Source organism: Patella vulgata, chromosome 6, assembly GCF_932274485.2.
Source record: "Patella vulgata chromosome 6, xgPatVulg1.2, whole genome shotgun sequence".
Taxonomy (NCBI): Eukaryota; Metazoa; Mollusca; class Gastropoda; family Patellidae; genus Patella; species Patella vulgata.
Window position 1 is genome coordinate 40276869 of NC_065884.2, and position 21735 is coordinate 40298603.

The 21735-nt window shown below is 34.9% G+C and overlaps 1 protein-coding gene across 3 annotated transcripts in view; it reads right to left on the reverse strand.

Annotated features, from left to right (window-relative positions):
- LOC126825376 (homeodomain-interacting protein kinase 2) overlaps nt 1–21735 on the reverse strand; it is a 157181-nt gene that overhangs the window by 35412 nt on the left and 100034 nt on the right. For 2 of the 3 annotated variants that reach the window (XM_050554977.2, XM_050554976.2), the window contains exons 8-10: nt 16809–17034; nt 13684–13772; nt 7147–7212 (exon numbers count right to left, since the gene is read on the reverse strand). In XM_050554977.2, coding sequence (XP_050410934.1) covers nt 7147–7212; nt 13684–13772; nt 16809–17034 — 381 coding nt within the window. The remainder of the gene's footprint in view (nt 1–7146; nt 7213–13683; nt 13773–16808; nt 17035–21735) is intronic. The other variant, XM_050554978.2, reaches the window with a different exon arrangement.

Consider the following 21735-nt stretch of genomic DNA (forward strand, 5'->3'; position numbering starts at 1 on the left):
TCTTAAAAGAGGATACACCTCACTTCTAATCAATCAATCGTTCGATAAAGCCCGCTCAATCAACAGGGACGATCTACTCAAATATAAGGATACAATTACTACTAAATCCATCTCTTTCGTAACCAATCTATTGCAGGTCTTTCTTTAGGCCTGAAATGTTATCTAAATTATTAATTTGACATTAATTAACTTATCCAGACCATAATCAACTCTAGATGGCATCGCTAGCCTGCGATCTTAAGTGGATTGTGAGCCGATTTACTGCATAATTTTCCTTCTCGATTAAACGATTAAATAAATAATCGAGACTATGCTGTTTATCGTACTGACTTTAGTAATGATGACCGAGGCTAGACAGAAATTTCATTCGCTTAGTTTTTGGTTAAGAGTGGATCAATTTGAATGAAATTTTCAGCAAATTGCCTTTACATTATCTAGTTTTTAACTATTATAGTGAGAACTGCCAACTCGTTATCGAATCTCCCATAATGTATCTTTAAGCAATTTAAAATTTTAGAAAACAGCGTGGAAACACGTTCCATTGCAAATACTCTGCTCCAAGTCTGTTATAGACGTAATAAAAATCTTAGATCTATTAATACGCTCTGATATTTCTAATTCTATACCACAACCAAGAGGTTGTTTTAAATGCGGCAATAACTGTTACGTCTGTTGCCATCTAATTGTAACTTCATTCATACAATCACATGTTAACAAAAAGAAATATTTTATTAAAAGCCACCTCACATGCGATACCCCGTATATTATTTATGCTATTTCCTGTAAGTTTTGCAGGATCCAATATATTGGCCAAACTTCCGATACTTGCAAATGCAGATTTTATAACCACCTTAGTGATATACAACATTTCAAAGATACACCTGTGAGCTATCATTTCAACATTAATAAACATACTATAAACATTAGGATACTCTCAAAAACTTCGCGTAACTTAAACAATCGATTACGTCATGAGGAAAGTTTCATAACGTTGCTAGCAACAACCAGCCCTGGTGGACTCAACGAACAAGCCTAGTCTCTGTGAGAGAACTTTTTCCAGAAGACATAATCTATACAAACATCGTAAAAACATCCATCATCTAGACAGCAGAGATGAAAAAGAAGAATATCTTCAAGCTAAATTTTTGGAGAAAAAGAAAACAGAGAAGCCCAAGAAAAGCACTTCCACTAAGAAAAAGAAGATAACATTTGATCTACCCCCGAGCTGCATTCCAGTACCACCAACCACCTGGGTCCCACCTTTTGAGGCCCGCCGTCGGCCAACACTATCTACTACTAACTCGGATCAAGCCAATCTTTTTTCCACACCAGACTTTGATCTACTGAATTTAGATCTTGATAGAGTTACCCCTGCATTTATCAATGAAATTACAGAACCTTCACCTATCCAGGAAGAAGAAGATCCACTTGAAACTAGTACAGGGATTAAATAATCTCCTTTTAATTCACTACCATTTTTTAATCCCAGTATAGGGATTATTTTTCACTTAAAAATTTTTTTAATCCCAATCTAGGGATTATTTAATCTTAATTTATTTTTAAGGCGCATGCGCCTAATTTTGTATATATAACTAAACTTGTTCGGCTTATTTTTTATCATTATTGTCAAACCTACAGCTGATGAAGGGCGATTAACCCGAAACGCGTCCTGTTTTACAGTTTTTAATCTTCTACACACTGTTGCCTTGTTTGTTGCTGGGGATTCTACTTCTTGCATACTACACGGACCAGTTCCTATTCGTCCCCCGGATGCATCACTGAGATCCGAACTAGCCTGCACTGTCTTGGGCAATCTTCGGCCCTCTTTTTATTTTTCGAGTGTGGGGGTTTTATCGTCTTTTGCTTGGAATTGTGACTTCTAGAGGGTCCACAACCTTGGCATGACATACTTTTACACTATTTGAGTACAAGGAGCTGCCATTTTGTCAAGCAGCTTTGGTCCGATTTTAACAAAAATTGAACTCGACCGTCATTAGCGTGTAACGGTGATAAATTTAAAGGTTTTTTTAAAATTGGATAAAAATCGTGACCTATAAGAGAGTCCACAAGCTAAAAATTATTAGACAAGATGGATGCCACCTCCCGATGTAGTCTCTGTGAGACAACTTTTTCCAGAAGACATAATCTATACAAACATCGTAAAAACATCCATCATCTAGACAGCAGAGATGAAAAAGAAGAATATCTTCAAGCTAAATTTTTGGAGAAAAAGAAAACAGAGAAGCCCAAGAAAAGCACTTCCACTAAGAAAAAGAAGATAACATTTGATCTACCCCCGAGCTGCATTCCAGTACCACCAACCACCTGGGTCCCACCTTTTGAGGCCCGCCGTCGGCCAACACTATCTACTACTAACTCGGATCAAGCCAATCTTTTTTCCACACCAGACTTTGATCTACTGAATTTAGATCTTGATAGAGTTACCCCTGCATTTATCAATGAAATTACAGAACCTTCACCTATCCAGGAAGAAGAAGATCCACTTGAAACTAGTACAGGGATTAAATAATCTCCTTTTAATTCACTACCATTTTTTAATCCCAGTATAGGGATTATTTTTCACTTAAAAATTTTTTTAATCCCAATCTAGGGATTATTTAATCTTAATTTATTTTTAAGGCGCATGCGCCTAATTTTGTATATATAACTAAACTTGTTCGGCTTATTTTTTATCATTATTGTCAAACCTACAGCTGATGAAGGGCGATTAACCCGAAACGCGTCCTGTTTTACAGTTTTTAATCTTCTACACACTGTTGCCTTGTTTGTTGCTGGGGATTCTACTTCTTGCATACTACACGGACCAGTTCCTATTCGTCCCCCGGATGCATCACTGAGATCCGAACTAGCCTGCACTGTCTTGGGCAATCTTCGGCCCTCTTTTTATTTTTCGAGTGTGGGGGTTTTATCGTCTTTTGCTTGGAATTGTGACTTCTAGAGGGTCCACAACCTTGGCATGACATACTTTTACACTATTTGAGTACAAGGAGCTGCCATTTTGTCAAGCAGCTTTGGTCCGATTTTAACAAAAATTGAACTCGACCGTCATTAGCGTGTAACGGTGATAAATTTAAAGGTTTTTTTAAAATTGGATAAAAATCGTGACCTATAAGAGAGTCCACAAGCTAAAAACGTGATTCTTCATACAATCAGGGGCCATAATCCAGGAAGTTACAATCTGATATGCGCTAATATCAATAGGAACCACGATCTTTGAAATATAAACATACATTCCAAGTTTCATCAAAATCGGATAAAAATTGTGACCTCTAGAGGGTCCACAACCTTGGTATTACATACTTTTACACTATTTGCATATAAGGAGCGTCTATTTTGTCGGGCAGTTGCGGTCAGATTTTTACGAAATTCAAACTCAACCTTCATTGATGTTTAACGGTGATATATTTAAATGCTTTTAAAAATGAAATACAAATTGTGATTTCTTTGTGATATAAATATAAATTTAAAGTTTCATCAAAATTGGATAAAAATTAATATACCATAATTTTAGACTATTTGCATACGAGAGGCGGCCATTTTGTCTGGCATTTTTTGTCCGATTTTCACGAACTTCGATTTCAACCATCAATAGGATGTAACGGTGATACATTCACACGTTTTTTCAAATTAGATAAAAATTGTGACCTCTAGAGGGACCACAAGCTAAAAACGTGACTTTGTGTACAATCAGGGGCCGTAATTCTGGAAGTTATGGTCTGAAATGCACAAATATCAAAAGGAACCAAAATCTTTGGCACATAAAGTAAATATATATTTTAAGTTTCATCAAAATCGGATTAAAATTGTGAGCTCTAGAGGGTCCACAAGTTAAAAACGTGATTTTCATACAATCTGGGGCCATAAACCATGAAGTTATGGTTCAATACATGCCAATATCGAAAGGAACCAAGATCTTTGGGAGATAGACCTATATTTCAAGTTTCGTCAAAATCAGACATTACGGTGTAACGGTGATAATAATTGTTAACTCTAGAGGGACCACAAGCTACAAACACGATTTTTCGTACAATCAGGGCCATAATACAGGAAGTTAAGATCTGATATGCCGAAATATCGAAAAGATCCAAGATCTTCGCTTTATAAACAAGCATTTCAAGTTTCATTAAAATCGATGAAAATTGTGACCTCTAGAGTGTCCACAAGTTAAAAACGTGATTTTTCATACAATCTGGAGCCATAATCCATGAAGGTATGGTCCGATACATGCCAATATCGAAAGGAACTGAGATCTTTGGGAGATAGACCTATATTTCAAGTTTCATCAAAACTGGATAAAAATTATGACCTGTAGAGTGTCCACAAACAAATTGTGGACGGACGCACGACAGGGGCGACGGCATAATAAGTCCACATGAAAATGTGGGCGTATAAAAATTAATAAAAGATACATAAATTTTATCAGTTGGTCATCTATAAATTTGGCCTAAACATTAGTTTGTTATGATAAGCTCCATATAGATTCAAATTCAAAAGATTTTACAGCAGCTATTCTAAACACAAGTACAACCACAAGAGATGGATTGAGAACAAGCTAAAAAGAAAGTATTTTTTCCTGCAATCAAGGGCCATAATTAAGAAAATTACAATTCGATATGCGCAAATATTGAAAGGAATCGAGATCTTTGGGTTATAAACTTATATTTCAAGTTTCAACAAAATCGGATAAAAATTGTGACCTCTATAGGGTCCACAACCTTGATATACCATATTTTTACGCTATTTGAGAACGAATGGCGGCCATTTTGTCGGTCAGTTTTGGGCCGATTTTCACGAAATTCGAACTCAGTCGTCCTTAGGGTGTTACAGTGATATAATAATAGTCTTTTTTTAAATCGGATAAAGTTATGACCTCTATAGGGTCCACAACCTAAAAACAGGATTTTTCGTACAATCAGGGGCCATAATTCAGGAAGTTACGTTCCGATATGCGCGAATATCGAAAGGAACCAAGATCTTTGGGTTATAAACTTACATTTCCAGTTTCAACAAAATCGGATAAAAATTATGACCTCTATAGGGTCCACAACCTTGATATACCATATTTTAACGCTATTTGAGAACGAAGGGCGGCCATTTTGTCTGTCAGTTTGGGGCTGATTTTCACAAAATTAGAACTCAGTCATCCTTACGGTGCATTGGTGACATAATAATACGTTTTTTTAATCGGATGGAAATTATGGCCTCTATAGGGTCCACAAGCTAATAACGTGATTTTTCGTACAATCAGGGGCCATAATTCAGGAAGTTACGGTCCGATATGCGCGAATATCACAAGGAACCAAGATCTTTGGGTTATAAACTTACATTTCAAGTTTCAACAAAATCGGATAAAAATTATGACCTCTATAGGGTCCACAACCTTGATATACCATATTTTAACGCTATTTGAGAACGAAGGGCGGCCATTTTGTCTGTCAGTTTGGGGCTGATTTTCACAAAATTAGAACTCAGTCATCCTTACGGTGCATTGGTGACATAATAATACGTTTTTTTAATCGGATGGAAATTATGGCCTCTATAGGGTCCACAAGCTAATAACGTGATTTTTCGTACAATCAGGGGCCATAATTCAGGAAGTTACGGTCCGATATGCGCGAATATCACAAGGAACCAAGATCTTTGGGTTATAAACTTACATTTCAAGTTTCAACAAAATCGGATAAAATATGTGACCTCTATAGGGTCCACAACCTTGATATACCATATTTTTACGCTATTTGAGAACGAAGGGCGGTCATTTTGTCTGTCAGTTTTGGGCTGATTTTCACAAAATTCGAACACAGCCGTTCTTATGGTGTAACAGTGATATAATAATACGATTTTTTAAATCGGATAAAAAATATGACCTCTATAGGGTCCACAAGCTAAAAACGTGATTTCGTACAATCGGGGGCCATAATTCAGGAAGTTACGGTCCGATATGCGCGAATTTCGAAAGGAACCAAGATCTTTATGGGTTATAAACTTACATTTCAAGTTTCAACAAAATCGGATAAAAATTGTGACCTCTATAGGGTCCACAACCTTGATATACCATATTTTTACGCTATTTGAGAACGAACGGTGGCCATTTTGTCTGTCAATTTTGGGCCGATTTTCACAAAATTTGAACTCGGCCATCCTTAGGGTGTAACGATGATATAATAATACGTTTTTTTAAATCGGATAAAAATTATGACTTCTATAGGGTCCACAAGCTAAAAACGAGATTTTTCGTACAATCAGGGGCCATAATTCAGGAAGTTATGGTCCGATATGCGCGAATATCGAAAGGAACCGAGATCTTTGGGTTATAAACTTACATTTCAAGTTTCAACAAAATCGGATAAAAATTGTGACCTCTATAGGGTCCACAAGCTAAAAACGTGATTTTTCGTACAAACAGGGGTGACGGCATAATACGTCCACATGAAAATGTGGGCGTATAAAAAGCACAAGTATCATTTAATAACTTGCTAGAACTAAAATACATTGTATGTATTTGCTCTGATTTCAATATACATGTACATTGTTAATTAATGCAAAACCATGCTAAACAGTATCATAAATACTGAATATATATTATTATTCAACTATTCTACAATGTATCAGTGAGCTCCCAATAACTGCCTGTCTATGGTTATGGTGTAATCGTTATCTAATCACCAAGTTACACATACATATCTATCAATGCGATTTATTTTTTAAAAGTGACTTGACACATATATAAGAATTAAATGGGACTGAAAGTTTGATAAAGAGTTTGTATGTATAGAGGGATGAGAGAAAACACACATAACACGGTTTAGAAATTACAAATTAAGGTGGATATTATCCTGTATCAAATAATTGCCATTTTGGATGTGGTAACCTGAAGACTTCATTAAAATGAAGGAAAGACGAAAACAATGCAAACTGTATGGATTCATGTTTCAACATTTATGAATGTATTTTTTTCACACAGAATGACGTTTTAAAATACTCCTGTGTTTTGATTGCCCAAAATGAATTAAAGACATTGGTGACTGGGTAAAAAGATAATTAATAACTGCTACTCTACATAGCGTGCACTGAACAAGGCAATTTAACTAGATAGAAGAGGCTATAGAGATTTGTTCTACATACAGTCATAAAGAGTTGTCTTGCCCCATCCACCACGGTTACTGGTGTTATATGCTGGGTTGTGACATTCTACAACAAGAACACTGACTAATTATACAAAAGTTCTCTCCCTTTAACCACACCTCCATAGTTACTTCCCTGTCTTCACATTTTTTTTTTTTTGTTAAAAAAAGATCTTATTTTGCAAACTTCATATCAGTAGCAATTAAAGACATAATTCTTTTACTCATCACAAAAACAAATATTCATTTTACATGTTGTCAAGAATCATCATCAACTGTTTTTGTTATCAGTTGATCAAAAATTGATTACAGCATCCTTCAACAAAGACAAGATAGGTTGCCAGGCAACGAAACATAGGCCCACAGCAGCTAAATCGACTGCACAGTCTACAAAGTTTGTTGCATATTTATTCTTTTGTACTTAATTGGGTATCATTTACAAGACACTAATATCAATTTCATACAATTTCATCAGATGATGATATCTTTTGTCATAGCGTTCACAAGGATCAACGAAGTGAAACTAGGACCATAACTTTTTAAGTTACATACGGAAATTGCTGCATTTCAATTGGTTTCTTTATTTTACCAATTTAAATAATACTTATAAATTTAATAAAGATAATTTTAGTCATTAGAGCATTTACAAAGTTCAAATCAGTAAAACAAGGGCCATTTAAAGCGACAATTTCATATTTTCTAAGAAAGTCAAAACATAATTATTTCTATGTCTTTTGCTAGGTTGTCAACTCACTATTATACGGTCATAGGTATCATTCTCACCATTCACCCCAGAAATAAAAACACAGCTATCTTCAAACGTTTGAATTTGAAGTTGAAAATGATATTTTTGCCAATTTCTGAACTGGCAATAGTGAACTATAGGATTAATAGGATTATTCTTTAACAAGGTAGGACTGTTTATAGATACCATCTATTTTAAGGCTTTATTTTAATACATTTTAAAAATATAACTTAAAAATATGAAATTATCGCTTTAAGTAATAAATGGAAATTGCTCAAATTCAATAGAATTCTTAAGAGCCACTTTCTGTAAGATTCAGGCAAAATTCAAGACTTTCTTTAGTGACCACCTTCAAATTCTCTAATTTCTCAACATATTGTACCCTTTAGTACTACAATCACAATTCTAAAAAAAAAATTGTTATTTTTGTTGGTTGCTGAGATATGGGAGCTTGAAAATTGACCCAAATTTTCAAAGATAGGTTGCCAGGCAATGAAACATACACCCACAGCAGTTAAATTGCCCGAGCAGTCGACAAGGGTTGTCGTTTATTTATTTCTTTCTAGGTCTTTACAAGACAGTTCCATACAGATCAGATTATAAATTTTGTCTCAACTCTGGAAGTTATCTACAGAAATTGTTGAAATATGACAGGCTTTTTCGTTTTACTAATTTAAATAATGCATATAAATTTCATACAGATCACATGATCACTGTTGTCATTTAAACGTTCACAATCGCCATAACTCTAGGAATTATTGACGGAAATTGCCGAAATTCAATAGACCACTGTTTCACAAATTTAAATGATGCATATCAATTTCATACATATCGGATGATAACTTTCATCAATCGAGCATTAACAATGTTCAAGGGGTGAGGCTACCCGAAAAATGCTTTCTGAAATTCTAAAGCTAGTGAATTGAAGATGGCACAAGTAGATAGGAAATGTAATATACAAGGGAAAACTAACATTAAAACGAAAGAAAAAAAAGTTGTTGCCAGGGTAACACATTTTTTTTGGAAAAGTATGAAAAACGTAGATACACCATATCTCTGGCACTAATAAAGATAAATGTCTCATTTTCGGACTGCTTATTCTTTAATGATAACCCCAAAACCAGACAGAGAGTTTTTCTCCATAACCTATAACTTTTATAGTTTCTTGGAAAATGGTGTTTGAAACATTTGCCTCACCACAATATTTTGTCTTTGGAGAAATATTTTGATAATTTTTGAAATATAAATATTTGGCGAAGATATCTTAATTAGTTACAGAGATATAGTGTACCTACGTTTTTCATAATTTTTTCCCAAAAAATGTGTTACCCTGACAACAACTTTTTTTTAAATGCTGGTTTTCCCTTGTTTATTACATTTCGTAACTACTTGTACCATTTTCAATTCAATAGCTTTAACATTTCAGAATAAAAAATTTCAGATAGCCTCCGCCCTTAACAAAGTGAAACAAGGGCCATAACTCTAGAAGTACTTATTGTAAATTGCTGTTATTCAATAGACTTCGTGGTTTCACTAATTTAAATGGCAGATATAAATTTCATACAGATCGGCAGATAACTTTTGAGGTTAGAGCATTCACAAAGTAAAACAAGGGCCATAACTCTAGAAGAAATAAACGGAAATTGCTGAAATTAAATGACAAATGTAAATTCAATAGGCTTCTTCGTTTCACTAATTTAAATCATGCGTATAAATTTCACAAAGATCGGGTGATAACTTTTGGCCTTAGAGCGTTTATAAGGTTCAATAAACTGAAAGAAGGGCCATAAACGGAAATTGCTGAAATTCAATAGGCTTCTTCATTTCAAGGACCATAATTCAGGAAGTTACGATCCGATATGCGCGAATATCGACAGGAACCAATATCTTTGGGTTATAAACATATATTTCAAGTTTCATCGAAATCGGATCAAAATTGTGACCTCTAGAGGGTCCACAACCTTGATTTACACTATTTGCGTACGAGGGGTGGCCATTTTGTCCAGCAGTTTTGGCCCGATTTTCATGAAATTTGAAGTCAACCAACATTACGGTGTAACGGTGATATATATAAATCAAATAATAATTGTGACCTCTAGAGGGACCACAAGCTAAAAACGCGATTTTTCGTACAATCAGGGGCCATAATTCAGTAAGTTAAAATTTGATATGCACAAAAATAGAAAGGAAACAAGATATTTGGGTTATAAACCTGCATTTCACATTTCATCAAACTCAGATGAAAATTGTGACCTCCAGAGGATCCACAACCCTGATACACATTATTTTGACACTATTTGCGAACGAGGGGCGGCCATTTTGTCCGTCAGTTTCGGTCCGATTTTTACGAAATTCTAAACTCAACCATCCTTAGGGTGTCACGGTGATATATTCAAATGTTTTTTTTTAAATCGGATAAAAATTGTGACCTCTATGGGGTCCACAAGCTAAAAATGCGTTTATGGGTGTAATTCAGGAAGTTATGGTCCGATATGCGCGAATATCGAAAGGAATCGATATCTGTAGGTTATAAACATACATTCCAAGTTTAAACCAAATCAGATAAAAATTGTGACCTCTACAGTGTTCACAAGCTAAACACATGAATTTTCGTACAATCAGGGGCCATAATCCATGATGTTACATTCAGATACATGCCAATATCGAAAGGAACCGAGATCTTAGGGTGATAAACCTATATTTCAAGTTTCATTGAAATCGGTTAAAAATTGTGACCTGTAGAGTGTTCACAAACAATTGTGGACGGACAGGGGCGACGACAATATACGTCCACATGAAAATGTAGGCGTATAAAAAAACACTAAAATTAAACCTAAACCATAAAACTATTATTTTTTAAATAGAAACCTATGGGATATTGAGCTACTTCTTAAAAAACTAATCTTTTGTAACATGTTTTTTTTTTACAAAAAAAACTTTACTTTGACCGTGAACTGTGCCCTGTGGCATATGTGACCTTGAGATGACCTTTTATTAAAAATTTAGCCCTGCACGTGTCCTACACAATATCAAAAATTGAAGGTATAATTTTAATTATTTGTCTGTAAAATCAAGGTCATTTCAAACTTACTTGAATATTGACCTATTTATTAAATTTTTAACTTTAAAAATAGAAGTGAACGCTTATAAGTCTAGTCTCCGGATCCACTCAGTTATTTAATATAATACTTTTGCTATTTATTGCTTGCAATGTCTGTAGGTTTGTCTTGTGGATTTCTGTTTGTGTGTGGTGTGGTCTTCCTGCATTTACTATAAGGTAAAATGGGGTGACTTTGACTTTGACATGCTTGTTGTTTTAATGTCAATTTTGAAAATTGTCAGCGCCAAGTAGTCATATTATGTTTGTATGGCGTGATGACCCATTACTTATGGAAGAATAACGTTGCCAATATTATTTCAATGTTGACTGTTCACGGTGCAAAATAAGTATTTTACTTTTACAATTTGCAATTTCTATTGCTCCACAATACCAATGTCACAGTGTTTAAATTCAGGTTACGCTTTTCAATACTACAAAATACGGTATAATAGTTATTTTGCACATTACATTTTGCATAATAGACAAATGCATAATAGAACTTAGCACATTATATTTGAGAACCTATACCTTATATGGAATCTCATTTGAATATGGAAAAAAATCTGGATTAGGACGGAAATTTACGCAATCAATCCACAAGGTCAATATCAGTAGATGGGAGCCGTGATCAGACTAGCATACAATAAGTCATCCTACAATAAGCCGACTTGCCATGTTATAAGGGCAGCTGTCTAGTCGTTCGGATGAGATAAAAAAAAAAGATAGGTTGCCAGGCAACAAAACATACGCCCACAGCAGCTAAATCGTCCGAGCAGTCGACAAGGGTTGTCACATATTTATTCTTTTGTAGGTAATTAGGGGAATTTAATAGACAATTTCATACAGATGACATTATAATTTTCGTCGTTTGAGGGTTCACAAGGTTCTAAAAACTAAAACAAGGGCCGTAACTCTGGAAGTAATCTACAGAAATTGTTCAAATATAAATTTCATACAGATCGGATAACTTTTGTCGTTCGAACGTTCACAAAGTTCAACAAAGTAAATCAAGGGCCATAACTCTAGACATCATAATTGATGGAAATTGCTGACATTCCATAGGCTTCTTCATTTCACTTATTTAAATGATGCATATGAATTTCATACAGATTAGGCGATAACTTTTGTCGTTCAAGCGTTCACAAGATTCAACAAAGTTAAAGAAGGGCCATAACTCTAGATGTAATTAATGGAAATTTGCTGAAACTCAATAGGCTTGTTCATTTTACTAATCTAAATGATACATATAAATTTCATACAGATCGGATAATAACTTTTGTTGTTTGAGCATTTACAAGGTACAACAACGTGAAACAAGGGCCATAACTCATGGCGTAATTAACAGAAATTGATGAAATTCAATAGGCTTCTTCGTTTCACTAATTTAAATGATGCATATTAATTTCAAACAGATCGGATGATAACTTTTGTCGTTACAGCGTTCACAAGGTGCAACAAAGTGAAACAAGGACCATAACTCCAAAAGAAATTAACGGAAGTTATTGAAATTAAATAGGCTTCTTCATCTCACCAAAGCAAACAACATATATCAATTTCAAAACAATCAGATGATAAATGTAGTAGAGTGTGCACAAGAAATTGTGGACGATGGACGGACGGGGGCGACGGCAATATACGACGACATTTCCATGTGGGCGTATAAAAAACAGAGGTCATGTGCAGGAAATATGGTAAGAAAAATAAATTGATTAGCAGTTTCTCTTGATTGAATAGCAAATAGCAAATTTTCACGGTATTGTATTGAACGATTTCTGTAGGCCATAATTTCTACCGGTATGGCCTACAATTGGCACACCTCGCAATTTTTCATATTCAATTCTCGTATAGTATTCAAATTTACGTCTGTAATATTCCTAGAAAATTAGGTGTTTTCGTAATACGCTAGAGTGAAAGCGTAACAACCGGTACGACCGGGTAAACAGGTACTTTTTTGTAATTTTTCAAAAGCTGTTCTCCAAAAGCCGTTTTTGAAAATTTGGGTCAATTTTCAAGCTCCCATATCTCGGCAACCGACAATTTTTTTTTTTAGAATTGTGATTGTAGTACTAAAAGGTACAATATGTTGAAAAAGTAGAGAATTTGAAGGTGGTCACTTCAGTGTCTTGACTGAATTTTACCGAAAGTGGCTCTTAAGTTCTTTGTTTTACTAATTTAAATAATGCATATCAATTTCATACAGATCGGATGATAACTTTAGGTTCAACTCTAGAAGTTATAAACAAAAATTGCTGAAATTCAATAGGCTACTTCCTTTTACTAATCTAAATAATGCATCAATTCATACAGATTGGCTGATAACTTTTGTCGTTGGAGCGTTCACAAGATTAAACAAAGTTAAACAAGGGCCATAACTCTAGAAGTTATTAATAGGCTTCTTCGTTTTACTAATTTAAATAAATTTAATTCAGATCGGTTAATAACTTTTGTTGTTATAGCATTCACAAGGTTCTACAAAGTGAAACAAGGACCATAACTCTAGAAGCAATTAACTCTGGAAACTGTTGAAATTCAATAGGCTTCTTTGTCTTACTATATTATACATTTCAAAAAGATCATATAATAATTGTAGTCTGTAGAGTGTTCACAAGAATTGTGGATGAACAGGTTGACGGACAGACGGTGGTATCGGCAATATACGATCACATTTCCATGGGGGCGTATAATAAAATTACCTGACTAATTAGTTGTGGCTGAATCTGCAATGTTGGCGCTGCTTGAGTTACCATGGGAACAGCACTTGGTCTATTTGGGGAATTCAATCCTGGGTGAAAAGAAACATAGTTCTAAAATCAGTGATGGAAAGCCTTTTGAATACTGTTCATAATCTAAGCCTTGTTACCTTGCTTGTTAAAATCTGTTTAAATCCTAGCTTTGTAGTATTAAGGCCATATAAAAAAAATGTTCTGTCTCTCAGACAATCCTGTGTCAATTAGAATCTCATTAATAACCGCAGATAAATCTTTTACCCTGATTGTTATAAAACAATTTGAAATGTGGAGACCCCAGTGATGGGATTTCAAAATTTTAATTGTCGGACATTTTCTTCCCGAAAATAAAGGGACATAACTCTTATCGTTATTTAAGCAGGCGTTTTCAAACCACAATTAAGAATCATGTGTCAACAAAATATTCAAATTCATACGTAATAAAAAAAATAGGTGCACCTCGTTATTTTTCACATTCAATTCCCGTACGGTATTCAAATTTATGTCAATAATATTCCTACAAAATTACATGACATCGTAATACCATAGAATGAAAGCGTGCCGACTACTGCCCATCCGTACCGGTTTCAATTCCCCCAAAATTACCGTATTTTTCGGGTCACAAGTCAATACATTTTTCAGCGAAGTCCGGCATTCGTCTTATACTCTGTTTCGATTTATATACGGAAGGTAAAAAAATGACATTCCGAAATTTATTTGACCGTAAACAGTAGTAAACGTCCCTCTATGATACGAGCCAGTGACACCAACTGCTAAAAAATCCCATTCGACTCTAAGCATGCGCTCTCGCCTAAAACAATTACCGTAACTACTTACGTTATTCCAATCGAAGTATTCATCAACATTTTTTAGCGTGTTTATTTATTTATTTAAAAACATAAACCCCATTCAAAATATGATCATAAATCCGACAATATGTCATCAAAATAGAATCTTTTCTCCCGACATCAGACGTATTAGATTCGGCACGTTTACACCTCTTAATTCCACGTGTCTCGCGAGATTTCTACTTTCATTTTGCGTGTGTGTGAAATAGCTTTATTTAACTTCGGCTTCCACTGAAGAAATATCACAGACAAGTTATCGGTAGGGCTGCAACGATTCACAACTACCTCGATTCGGTTCAATTATCGATTTTAACCATTTGATTCGATTATTTTCGATTCGATTATCAGCTACAATAGCCAGTAATTTTTCCTGTATATAATTCATTAAAAACAATGAAAACACAAGACTAAAATTCTCTTGAACACTTTTATTGGTTTGACAGGTTTGTTGTGTTTCCTGTTTTATGGGATATGTCAGTGTAGCATACTCTACAACTACCTCGATTCGGTTCGATTATCGATTTTAACCATTTGATTCGATTATTTTCGATTCGATTATCAGCTACAATAGCCAGTAATTTTTCCTGTATATAATTCATTAAAAACAATGAAAACACAAGACTAAAATTCTCTTGAACACTTTTATTGGTTTGACAGGTTTGTTGTGTTTCCTGTTTTATGGGATATGTCAGTGTAGCATACTCTACAAGTTGCCACATCTTTAGAGTTTTTTCTTACACCAAAATGATCCCAAACTTTAGATTTCAAATGACCAGGTGGTCGAGAAAGTACGTCGTCTGCCATAATTTTACCTTCCAGTCGTGTTTGCTTGACTACGGGTAATAATCGTTAAACACGAAAATATCCGAAGATAATGACCGGAATTATCAGCTAATGAGATCATTTAGAATTTATATAACAATTACCGAAGCTATTGACCTAAATTAACATCCAATGAACATTCGGTACGTCACCAATTTTAAATAAATTAACTTTCGTCAGCATACGGAAATTGTTTTAAAGGGGATTAAAACGTGAGACAATGGAGAAATCACGGGTTAATCACATAGATTAAGTTTATTGGATTGATATATAGTCTGACAAAGGCAAAGCAATGACTTCTGTTCAGGATTGAATTGATGAATTGTCCGACAAAGAATCAAGTAAGTCAATCAAGGCAGATTAAGTAGTTAATCAAGGTATGTGTATAGACCGTATAAAACGATAAATACGTTGATTACTTAATTACCTAATCAATCCAGCCTATTATCAACGATAATCGGGTTGAGTGGTAGTTATACACTCAGTACACTTTATTAATTTTCGAATTTTGAATATTATTTACCATGTCTTGATGTCCGATTCGGCATATTCCTGGTCGGACAATTTACGACGTTTGGAAAATAGCGTCGGACATGTCCAGAATATACGGGCAAAATCCCATCACTGCGCAACCCTGATAATGTTACTGATAATCATAAATGATACTGGATAATCATACATACCGTTAAACAACATAAGATAAATGTAGTGCCTTAAAATGTGATGTTTATGAAAGCCATTTAGCCTTGACATAATAAAAACCTCCATTCCGCATCATGTACTGACAATCATAAATGATACTGGATAATCATACATACCGTTAAACAACATAAGATAAATGTAGTGCCTTAAAATGTGATGTTTATGAAAGCCATTTAGCCTTGACATAATAAAAACACAAAAATAAAAACCTCCCTTCCGCATCAGATTTTTGGCATGGATTTTCTGAGAACCAGAATATTTATTTTGCATAGCCTAAATGCTATACACACTTTTGCTAAACTGCTTTAGGCCAGGGGAGGGGAGAGAGACAGACAGATGGGGTTTAATGTCCACTCGACACAAACCAGGTCATTTCGGGACTATCAATTTTATTTCGATAATTCGCTTGCACGTAGGGGTCTTTAGCAGTGGGAGGAAACCGGAGGACCCGGAGAAAACCCACAAGGTTGGACAGACGACCATAATCCTTGTCACGTACAAGCGGGGAATCCAAACCGCACCAGACCTAAAGATACAACACGTAGGCTACACGCTAACCCAAGCGCCCCCCCCCCTCCAGCATATTCCACACAGCCCCAAATTCCCCCCTTCCCCTCCCACCGGCAAAATCAGCATTACAAATATCTCAATGAAGGAGTATTTGGTATTTGTATCTTATATCTTTCCAGAGATAATTTATTGAAAATAGTAAACACTCACCTGAAAATCCTGCAGGTACAACCAAAGATGGAGGTATACACAGTGATTGACGGAAAGGATCAGTGCGACTAAACTGACCACTGTTACGTTGGCTTGTTGATTGGCCAAGAGGTTGAGCTACACTAGGTGGCTGATAAGACAAATAGGTTCCCGACTGGAGTGAGTACTGTAGATAAGGTAAGTCAGCAGCACTTTGAGCACTACTCGGTAAATTTTGGGAGGCCATCTAAAATAAAATATATATGGGTAAAGAAAAATATTTAATGTGGTATTTAAATTTCATTTGTTATATCAAAGATAGGTTGCCAGGCAACAAAATATACGACCACAGCAGCTAAATCGTCTGAGCAGTCGACAAGGGTTGTCGCATATTTATTCTTTTGTAGGTAATTAGGGGGAATTTAATAGACGATTTCATACAGATGACATTATAATTTTCGTCGTTTGAGGGTTCACAAGGTTCTAAAAACTAAAACAAGGGCCGTAACTCTGGAAGTAATATACAGAAATTGTTGAAATTCGACAGGCTTTTTCGTTTTACTAATTCAAATAATGCATATAAATTTCATACAGATCGGATGATAAATTTTGTTGTTCAAACGTTCAACAAAATAAAACAAGGGCCATAACTCTAGAACTAATTTACGGAAATTGATGAAATTCAATAGGTTACTTTGTTTTACTAATTTAAATGATGCATATAAATATATCATACAGATCGGTTGATAACTTTTGTCGTTAGAATGTTCACAAGGTGCAACAACGTGAAACAAGGGCCATAACTCAAGAAGAAATTAACGGAAGTTATTGAAATTAAATAGGCTTCTTCATCTCACTAATGCAAACAACATATTATCAGAGACATGGTTTAATTAAAACACCAAGTTACACCGTGTTTTCAACACCGAGGCAGTGCTATTGTTTCACGCGATATTCGCTCGGTGTTCACTCGGTAAATCACGGAATTCCACGATAAAAAACACGATAATATCGTGTTATGTCAAACAATTGCAACGGCCGAACTGTATGACCAATATGGCTGCGCCGGCAAAAGCAAAACACTGTGTCTAGGGCCATAATTTTTCTCGTTAGAATATCTGTTTTTTTAAATTTGAAAGATTGATTTTTAATAAAAATCTGACAGAATTTTCACCAAAATCTCAAAATCCGGAATTCTGAGAAAATCTGAAAGACTTTCATCACTGCATATATCAATTTCAAAACAAGCAGATGATAAATGTAGTCTGTAGAGTGTTCACAAGAAATTGTGGACGATGGACGGACCGATCTGTATGTGGCAGGGCTTCCACTTCAAAATCTTCACTGTTGTCATTTTTGATAGCGCACAACTTTGCAAAATATTCACTTGTCTATACCACTTTGCCAGCATGGTATACACAAAAAATTAAATTTTGGACTTAAAACTGAAATATAGGGAAGGCTTAAGATAGTTATTTATTAATGAAATATTCCCTTTTGGCTACTTAAATAATCAAAATAGCTGAATTGGACGTAGAAAATAAAAAAAAAAATCATCCCATGGTAACTTACACATATTACCACATGCTCTATAGAAAACACACTGACCTGGATAATTTTGAGTTGTAATACAATAACCTCGAAATAAAGATAAATATATAATTATCCATGGCATATTTCTCACATTTATCGGTTTTAGACAATCTCTTACAGCATTACGGACCACACAATTGTGACGTAAATCCTAATAATGAATAACTAAATAAATAACTTCACTGCTAGCGACACTAGATCGCTCCCTAAATATTATATTAGTTATTTATTAATGAAATATTCCCTTTTGGCTACTTAAATAATCAAAATAGCTGAATTGGACGTAGGAAAAAAAAGAAAATCATCCCATGGTAACTTACACATATTACCACGTGCTCTATAGAAAACACACTGACCTGGATAATTTTGAGTTGTAATACAATAACCTCGAAATGAAGATAAATATATAATTATCCACATTTCTCACATTTATCGGTTTTAGACAATCTCTTACGGCATTACGGACCACACAATTGTGACGTAAATCCTAATAATGAATAACTAAATAAATAACTTCACGGCTAGCGACACTAGATCGCTCCCTAAATATCGTTGTGTATAATACGAGTAACCATATATACACAACATTTTTGCAACACATGGAATTATCAATATTGCTACACCAGAGCACTGGAATACGTAATTTTTCGGTAAGCAAGTTAACTAATCTCTAGATTTAATTCTACAATACCCACAAGGCCGTAATGCTGCTGTAAAAATATTAAAATAATGCATTTTTCTCCCAACACGTATGTTGTAGAGGATGTATGTAATTTCTATGCTGCTTTTATTTAATATGACAGTTGGTTGGATTCGAAGAGCAGATGTCTGATTACCCGTTTTTCGAAGATCATAATCAACTCATTTACATCGTGAGTGACCGTAATAATGGTAAAGCGGCTTCGTTCTAGAAAATTCATATAACACAGGGGTGATCAAATTGTGCATTATGAACAATGGACCGCTTCATGCCTTTGGTAAGATTCCCACATATCACTTAACTTTTATTGTTCTACTGTCAGACACTCATCGTTACTTATCAACACAACCCTCAGTATAATCTGTTGACGACCATGTATACAAATCTATAACACCATTCATGAGATTATGTGGCTTCTATATGTGTGCGTTATTCTGTACTGGCCATACAATTTTATAGTTACATAAGGGAGGTTGATCATAGCCATGTTGAAAAATTCTCTTTTGAAAAAAGATGTTATTTTTAAGGCGTGCAAAATGACCGATGGGTCCGCCATTTTCCATAGCCCTAGGTCTTCACCGGCATATACGGCCGACATGGAACCCATGGTATGTGGTGTACTAAAAGACTATGGCACTACAACCTTTTTGTTAAAGTGCAAATCAGGGTTCTTAATTATGGTTTCACACTGCAAAGCTTGTCTGAAACACTATTGTTTTTGTTAAAATTATTCTTGTTATTGAAATCGCCGTTTTTTGAAATATTGCCGTAATATTATTAATTAACAATATCATCGGATTTTAACATTGGATACATTTTGACATAGCCAGAGACAAGGCACATAGCTACTGTTCTTTAGATTTTTGATTTACGACGAATCATTAGAGATATTAGAATTTTAACAAAAAACTTTTTTATTGATGAATATTTTACCCAGGGTTAAAGGCTCGTCTGATTTGAGCAAAAATGTGAACATTTTTTGTCTTGATAATTTTTCTTGGCCACTATTGGCTAATTGAGTTGATCGGTTCTAGGTTAATTATTTATTGCCCGATTTTTATAAAACAAAGTTCATAATGCTCCGTGGTCCAAAATGTCATTTTTTTGTTATAAAGTTCCCTTTCGGCAACGGAAGTGACGTAAATATAGCAAAAACTACAATTTTGACAGTTCGGTACCACTTTTTGAAAGCAAATATTATTTTTTTCAAATCTGGTATGACTGAAAGAGTGTTCCCTGTAAAGGTGCAGAAAATATCTGGCTCAGTTTTTTTAATTTCGATTTCGTTTTCGGGTCATTTCGATTTAAAGGTGAAACCAGCGGCTGCCAGGCAGGATTCAGCCATCCTTAGGGTGTAACGGTGATATAATAATACGGTTTTTTAAATTGGATAAAAATTATGACCTCTATAGGGTCCACAAGCTAAAAGATAGGTTGCCAGGCAACAAAACATACACCCACAGCAGCTATATTGTCCGGGCAGTCAACAAGAGTTGTCGCATATTTTTACTTTTTTCGGTAATGAAACATTTATAATACATTAAAATCTGATTAAGAGTAACAACTCATTAAGTAATTATCAGAAAACCATTAGCCCCATGCTAACGTTTGGTATACGAAACTTTTAACATCATGGATTGAGCTGTTCAATCAAGTAAAAAAGATTCATTGAAAATCAATATGCTTGTTTATCTCAAGACCTTAAACTCTGTGTATCAATCTGAAGTCAATCGGATGATAACTTTAGCCTCTAGAGCGTCACAAGATTTTTCAAAGTGATCAAGGGCCATAACTCTGGCAGTAATTATCCGAAATCACTGAAAATCAATAGGATTCTTCATCTCATGACCTTAAACACAGTGTATAAATTTAAAGTCAATCGGATATTAACTTTAGCCTATAGAGCGTCCACAATTGCGCCAGACAGACGGACAGGGGCGACAATAATATACGTCCACATTTCAATGTGTGCGTATAAAAATTGTGACCTCTACAGGATCTACAACCTTGATATACCATATTTTTACGTTATTTGAGTACGAGGGGTGGCCATTTTGTCCAATTTTTGGTCCAATTTTCACGAAATTCGAACTCAACCTTTATTATGGTGTTACGGTGATATATTCAAACTATTTTTAAAATCAGATAATAACTGTGACATTCAGAGGGACCACAAGCTAAAATAAAAGGTGATTTTTCGTATAATCAGGGGCCATAATTCAGGAAGTTACGATCCGATATGCGACAATATCGAAAGGAACCAAGATCTTTGGGTTGTAAACTTCCATTTCAAGTTTCGACAAAATCTGATAAAAATTGTGACCTCTACAGGGTACACAACCTTGATATACTATATTTTTACACTATTCGCGTACAAGCGGCGGCCATTTTGTCCAGCAATTTTGGTCCGATTTTCACAAAATTCAAACTCGACCTTCCTTACGGTGGAATGGCGATATAATCAAACGATTTTTTAAAATCGGATAATAATTATGACCTCCAGAGGCCCCACAAGCTAAAAAAGGTGATTTTTCGGACAATCAGGGACATAATTCAGGAAGTTACGTTCTGATATGCGCAAATATCGAAAGAAACCAAGATCTTTAGGTTATAAACATGCATTTCAAGTTTCATCAAATCGAATTAAAATTGTGA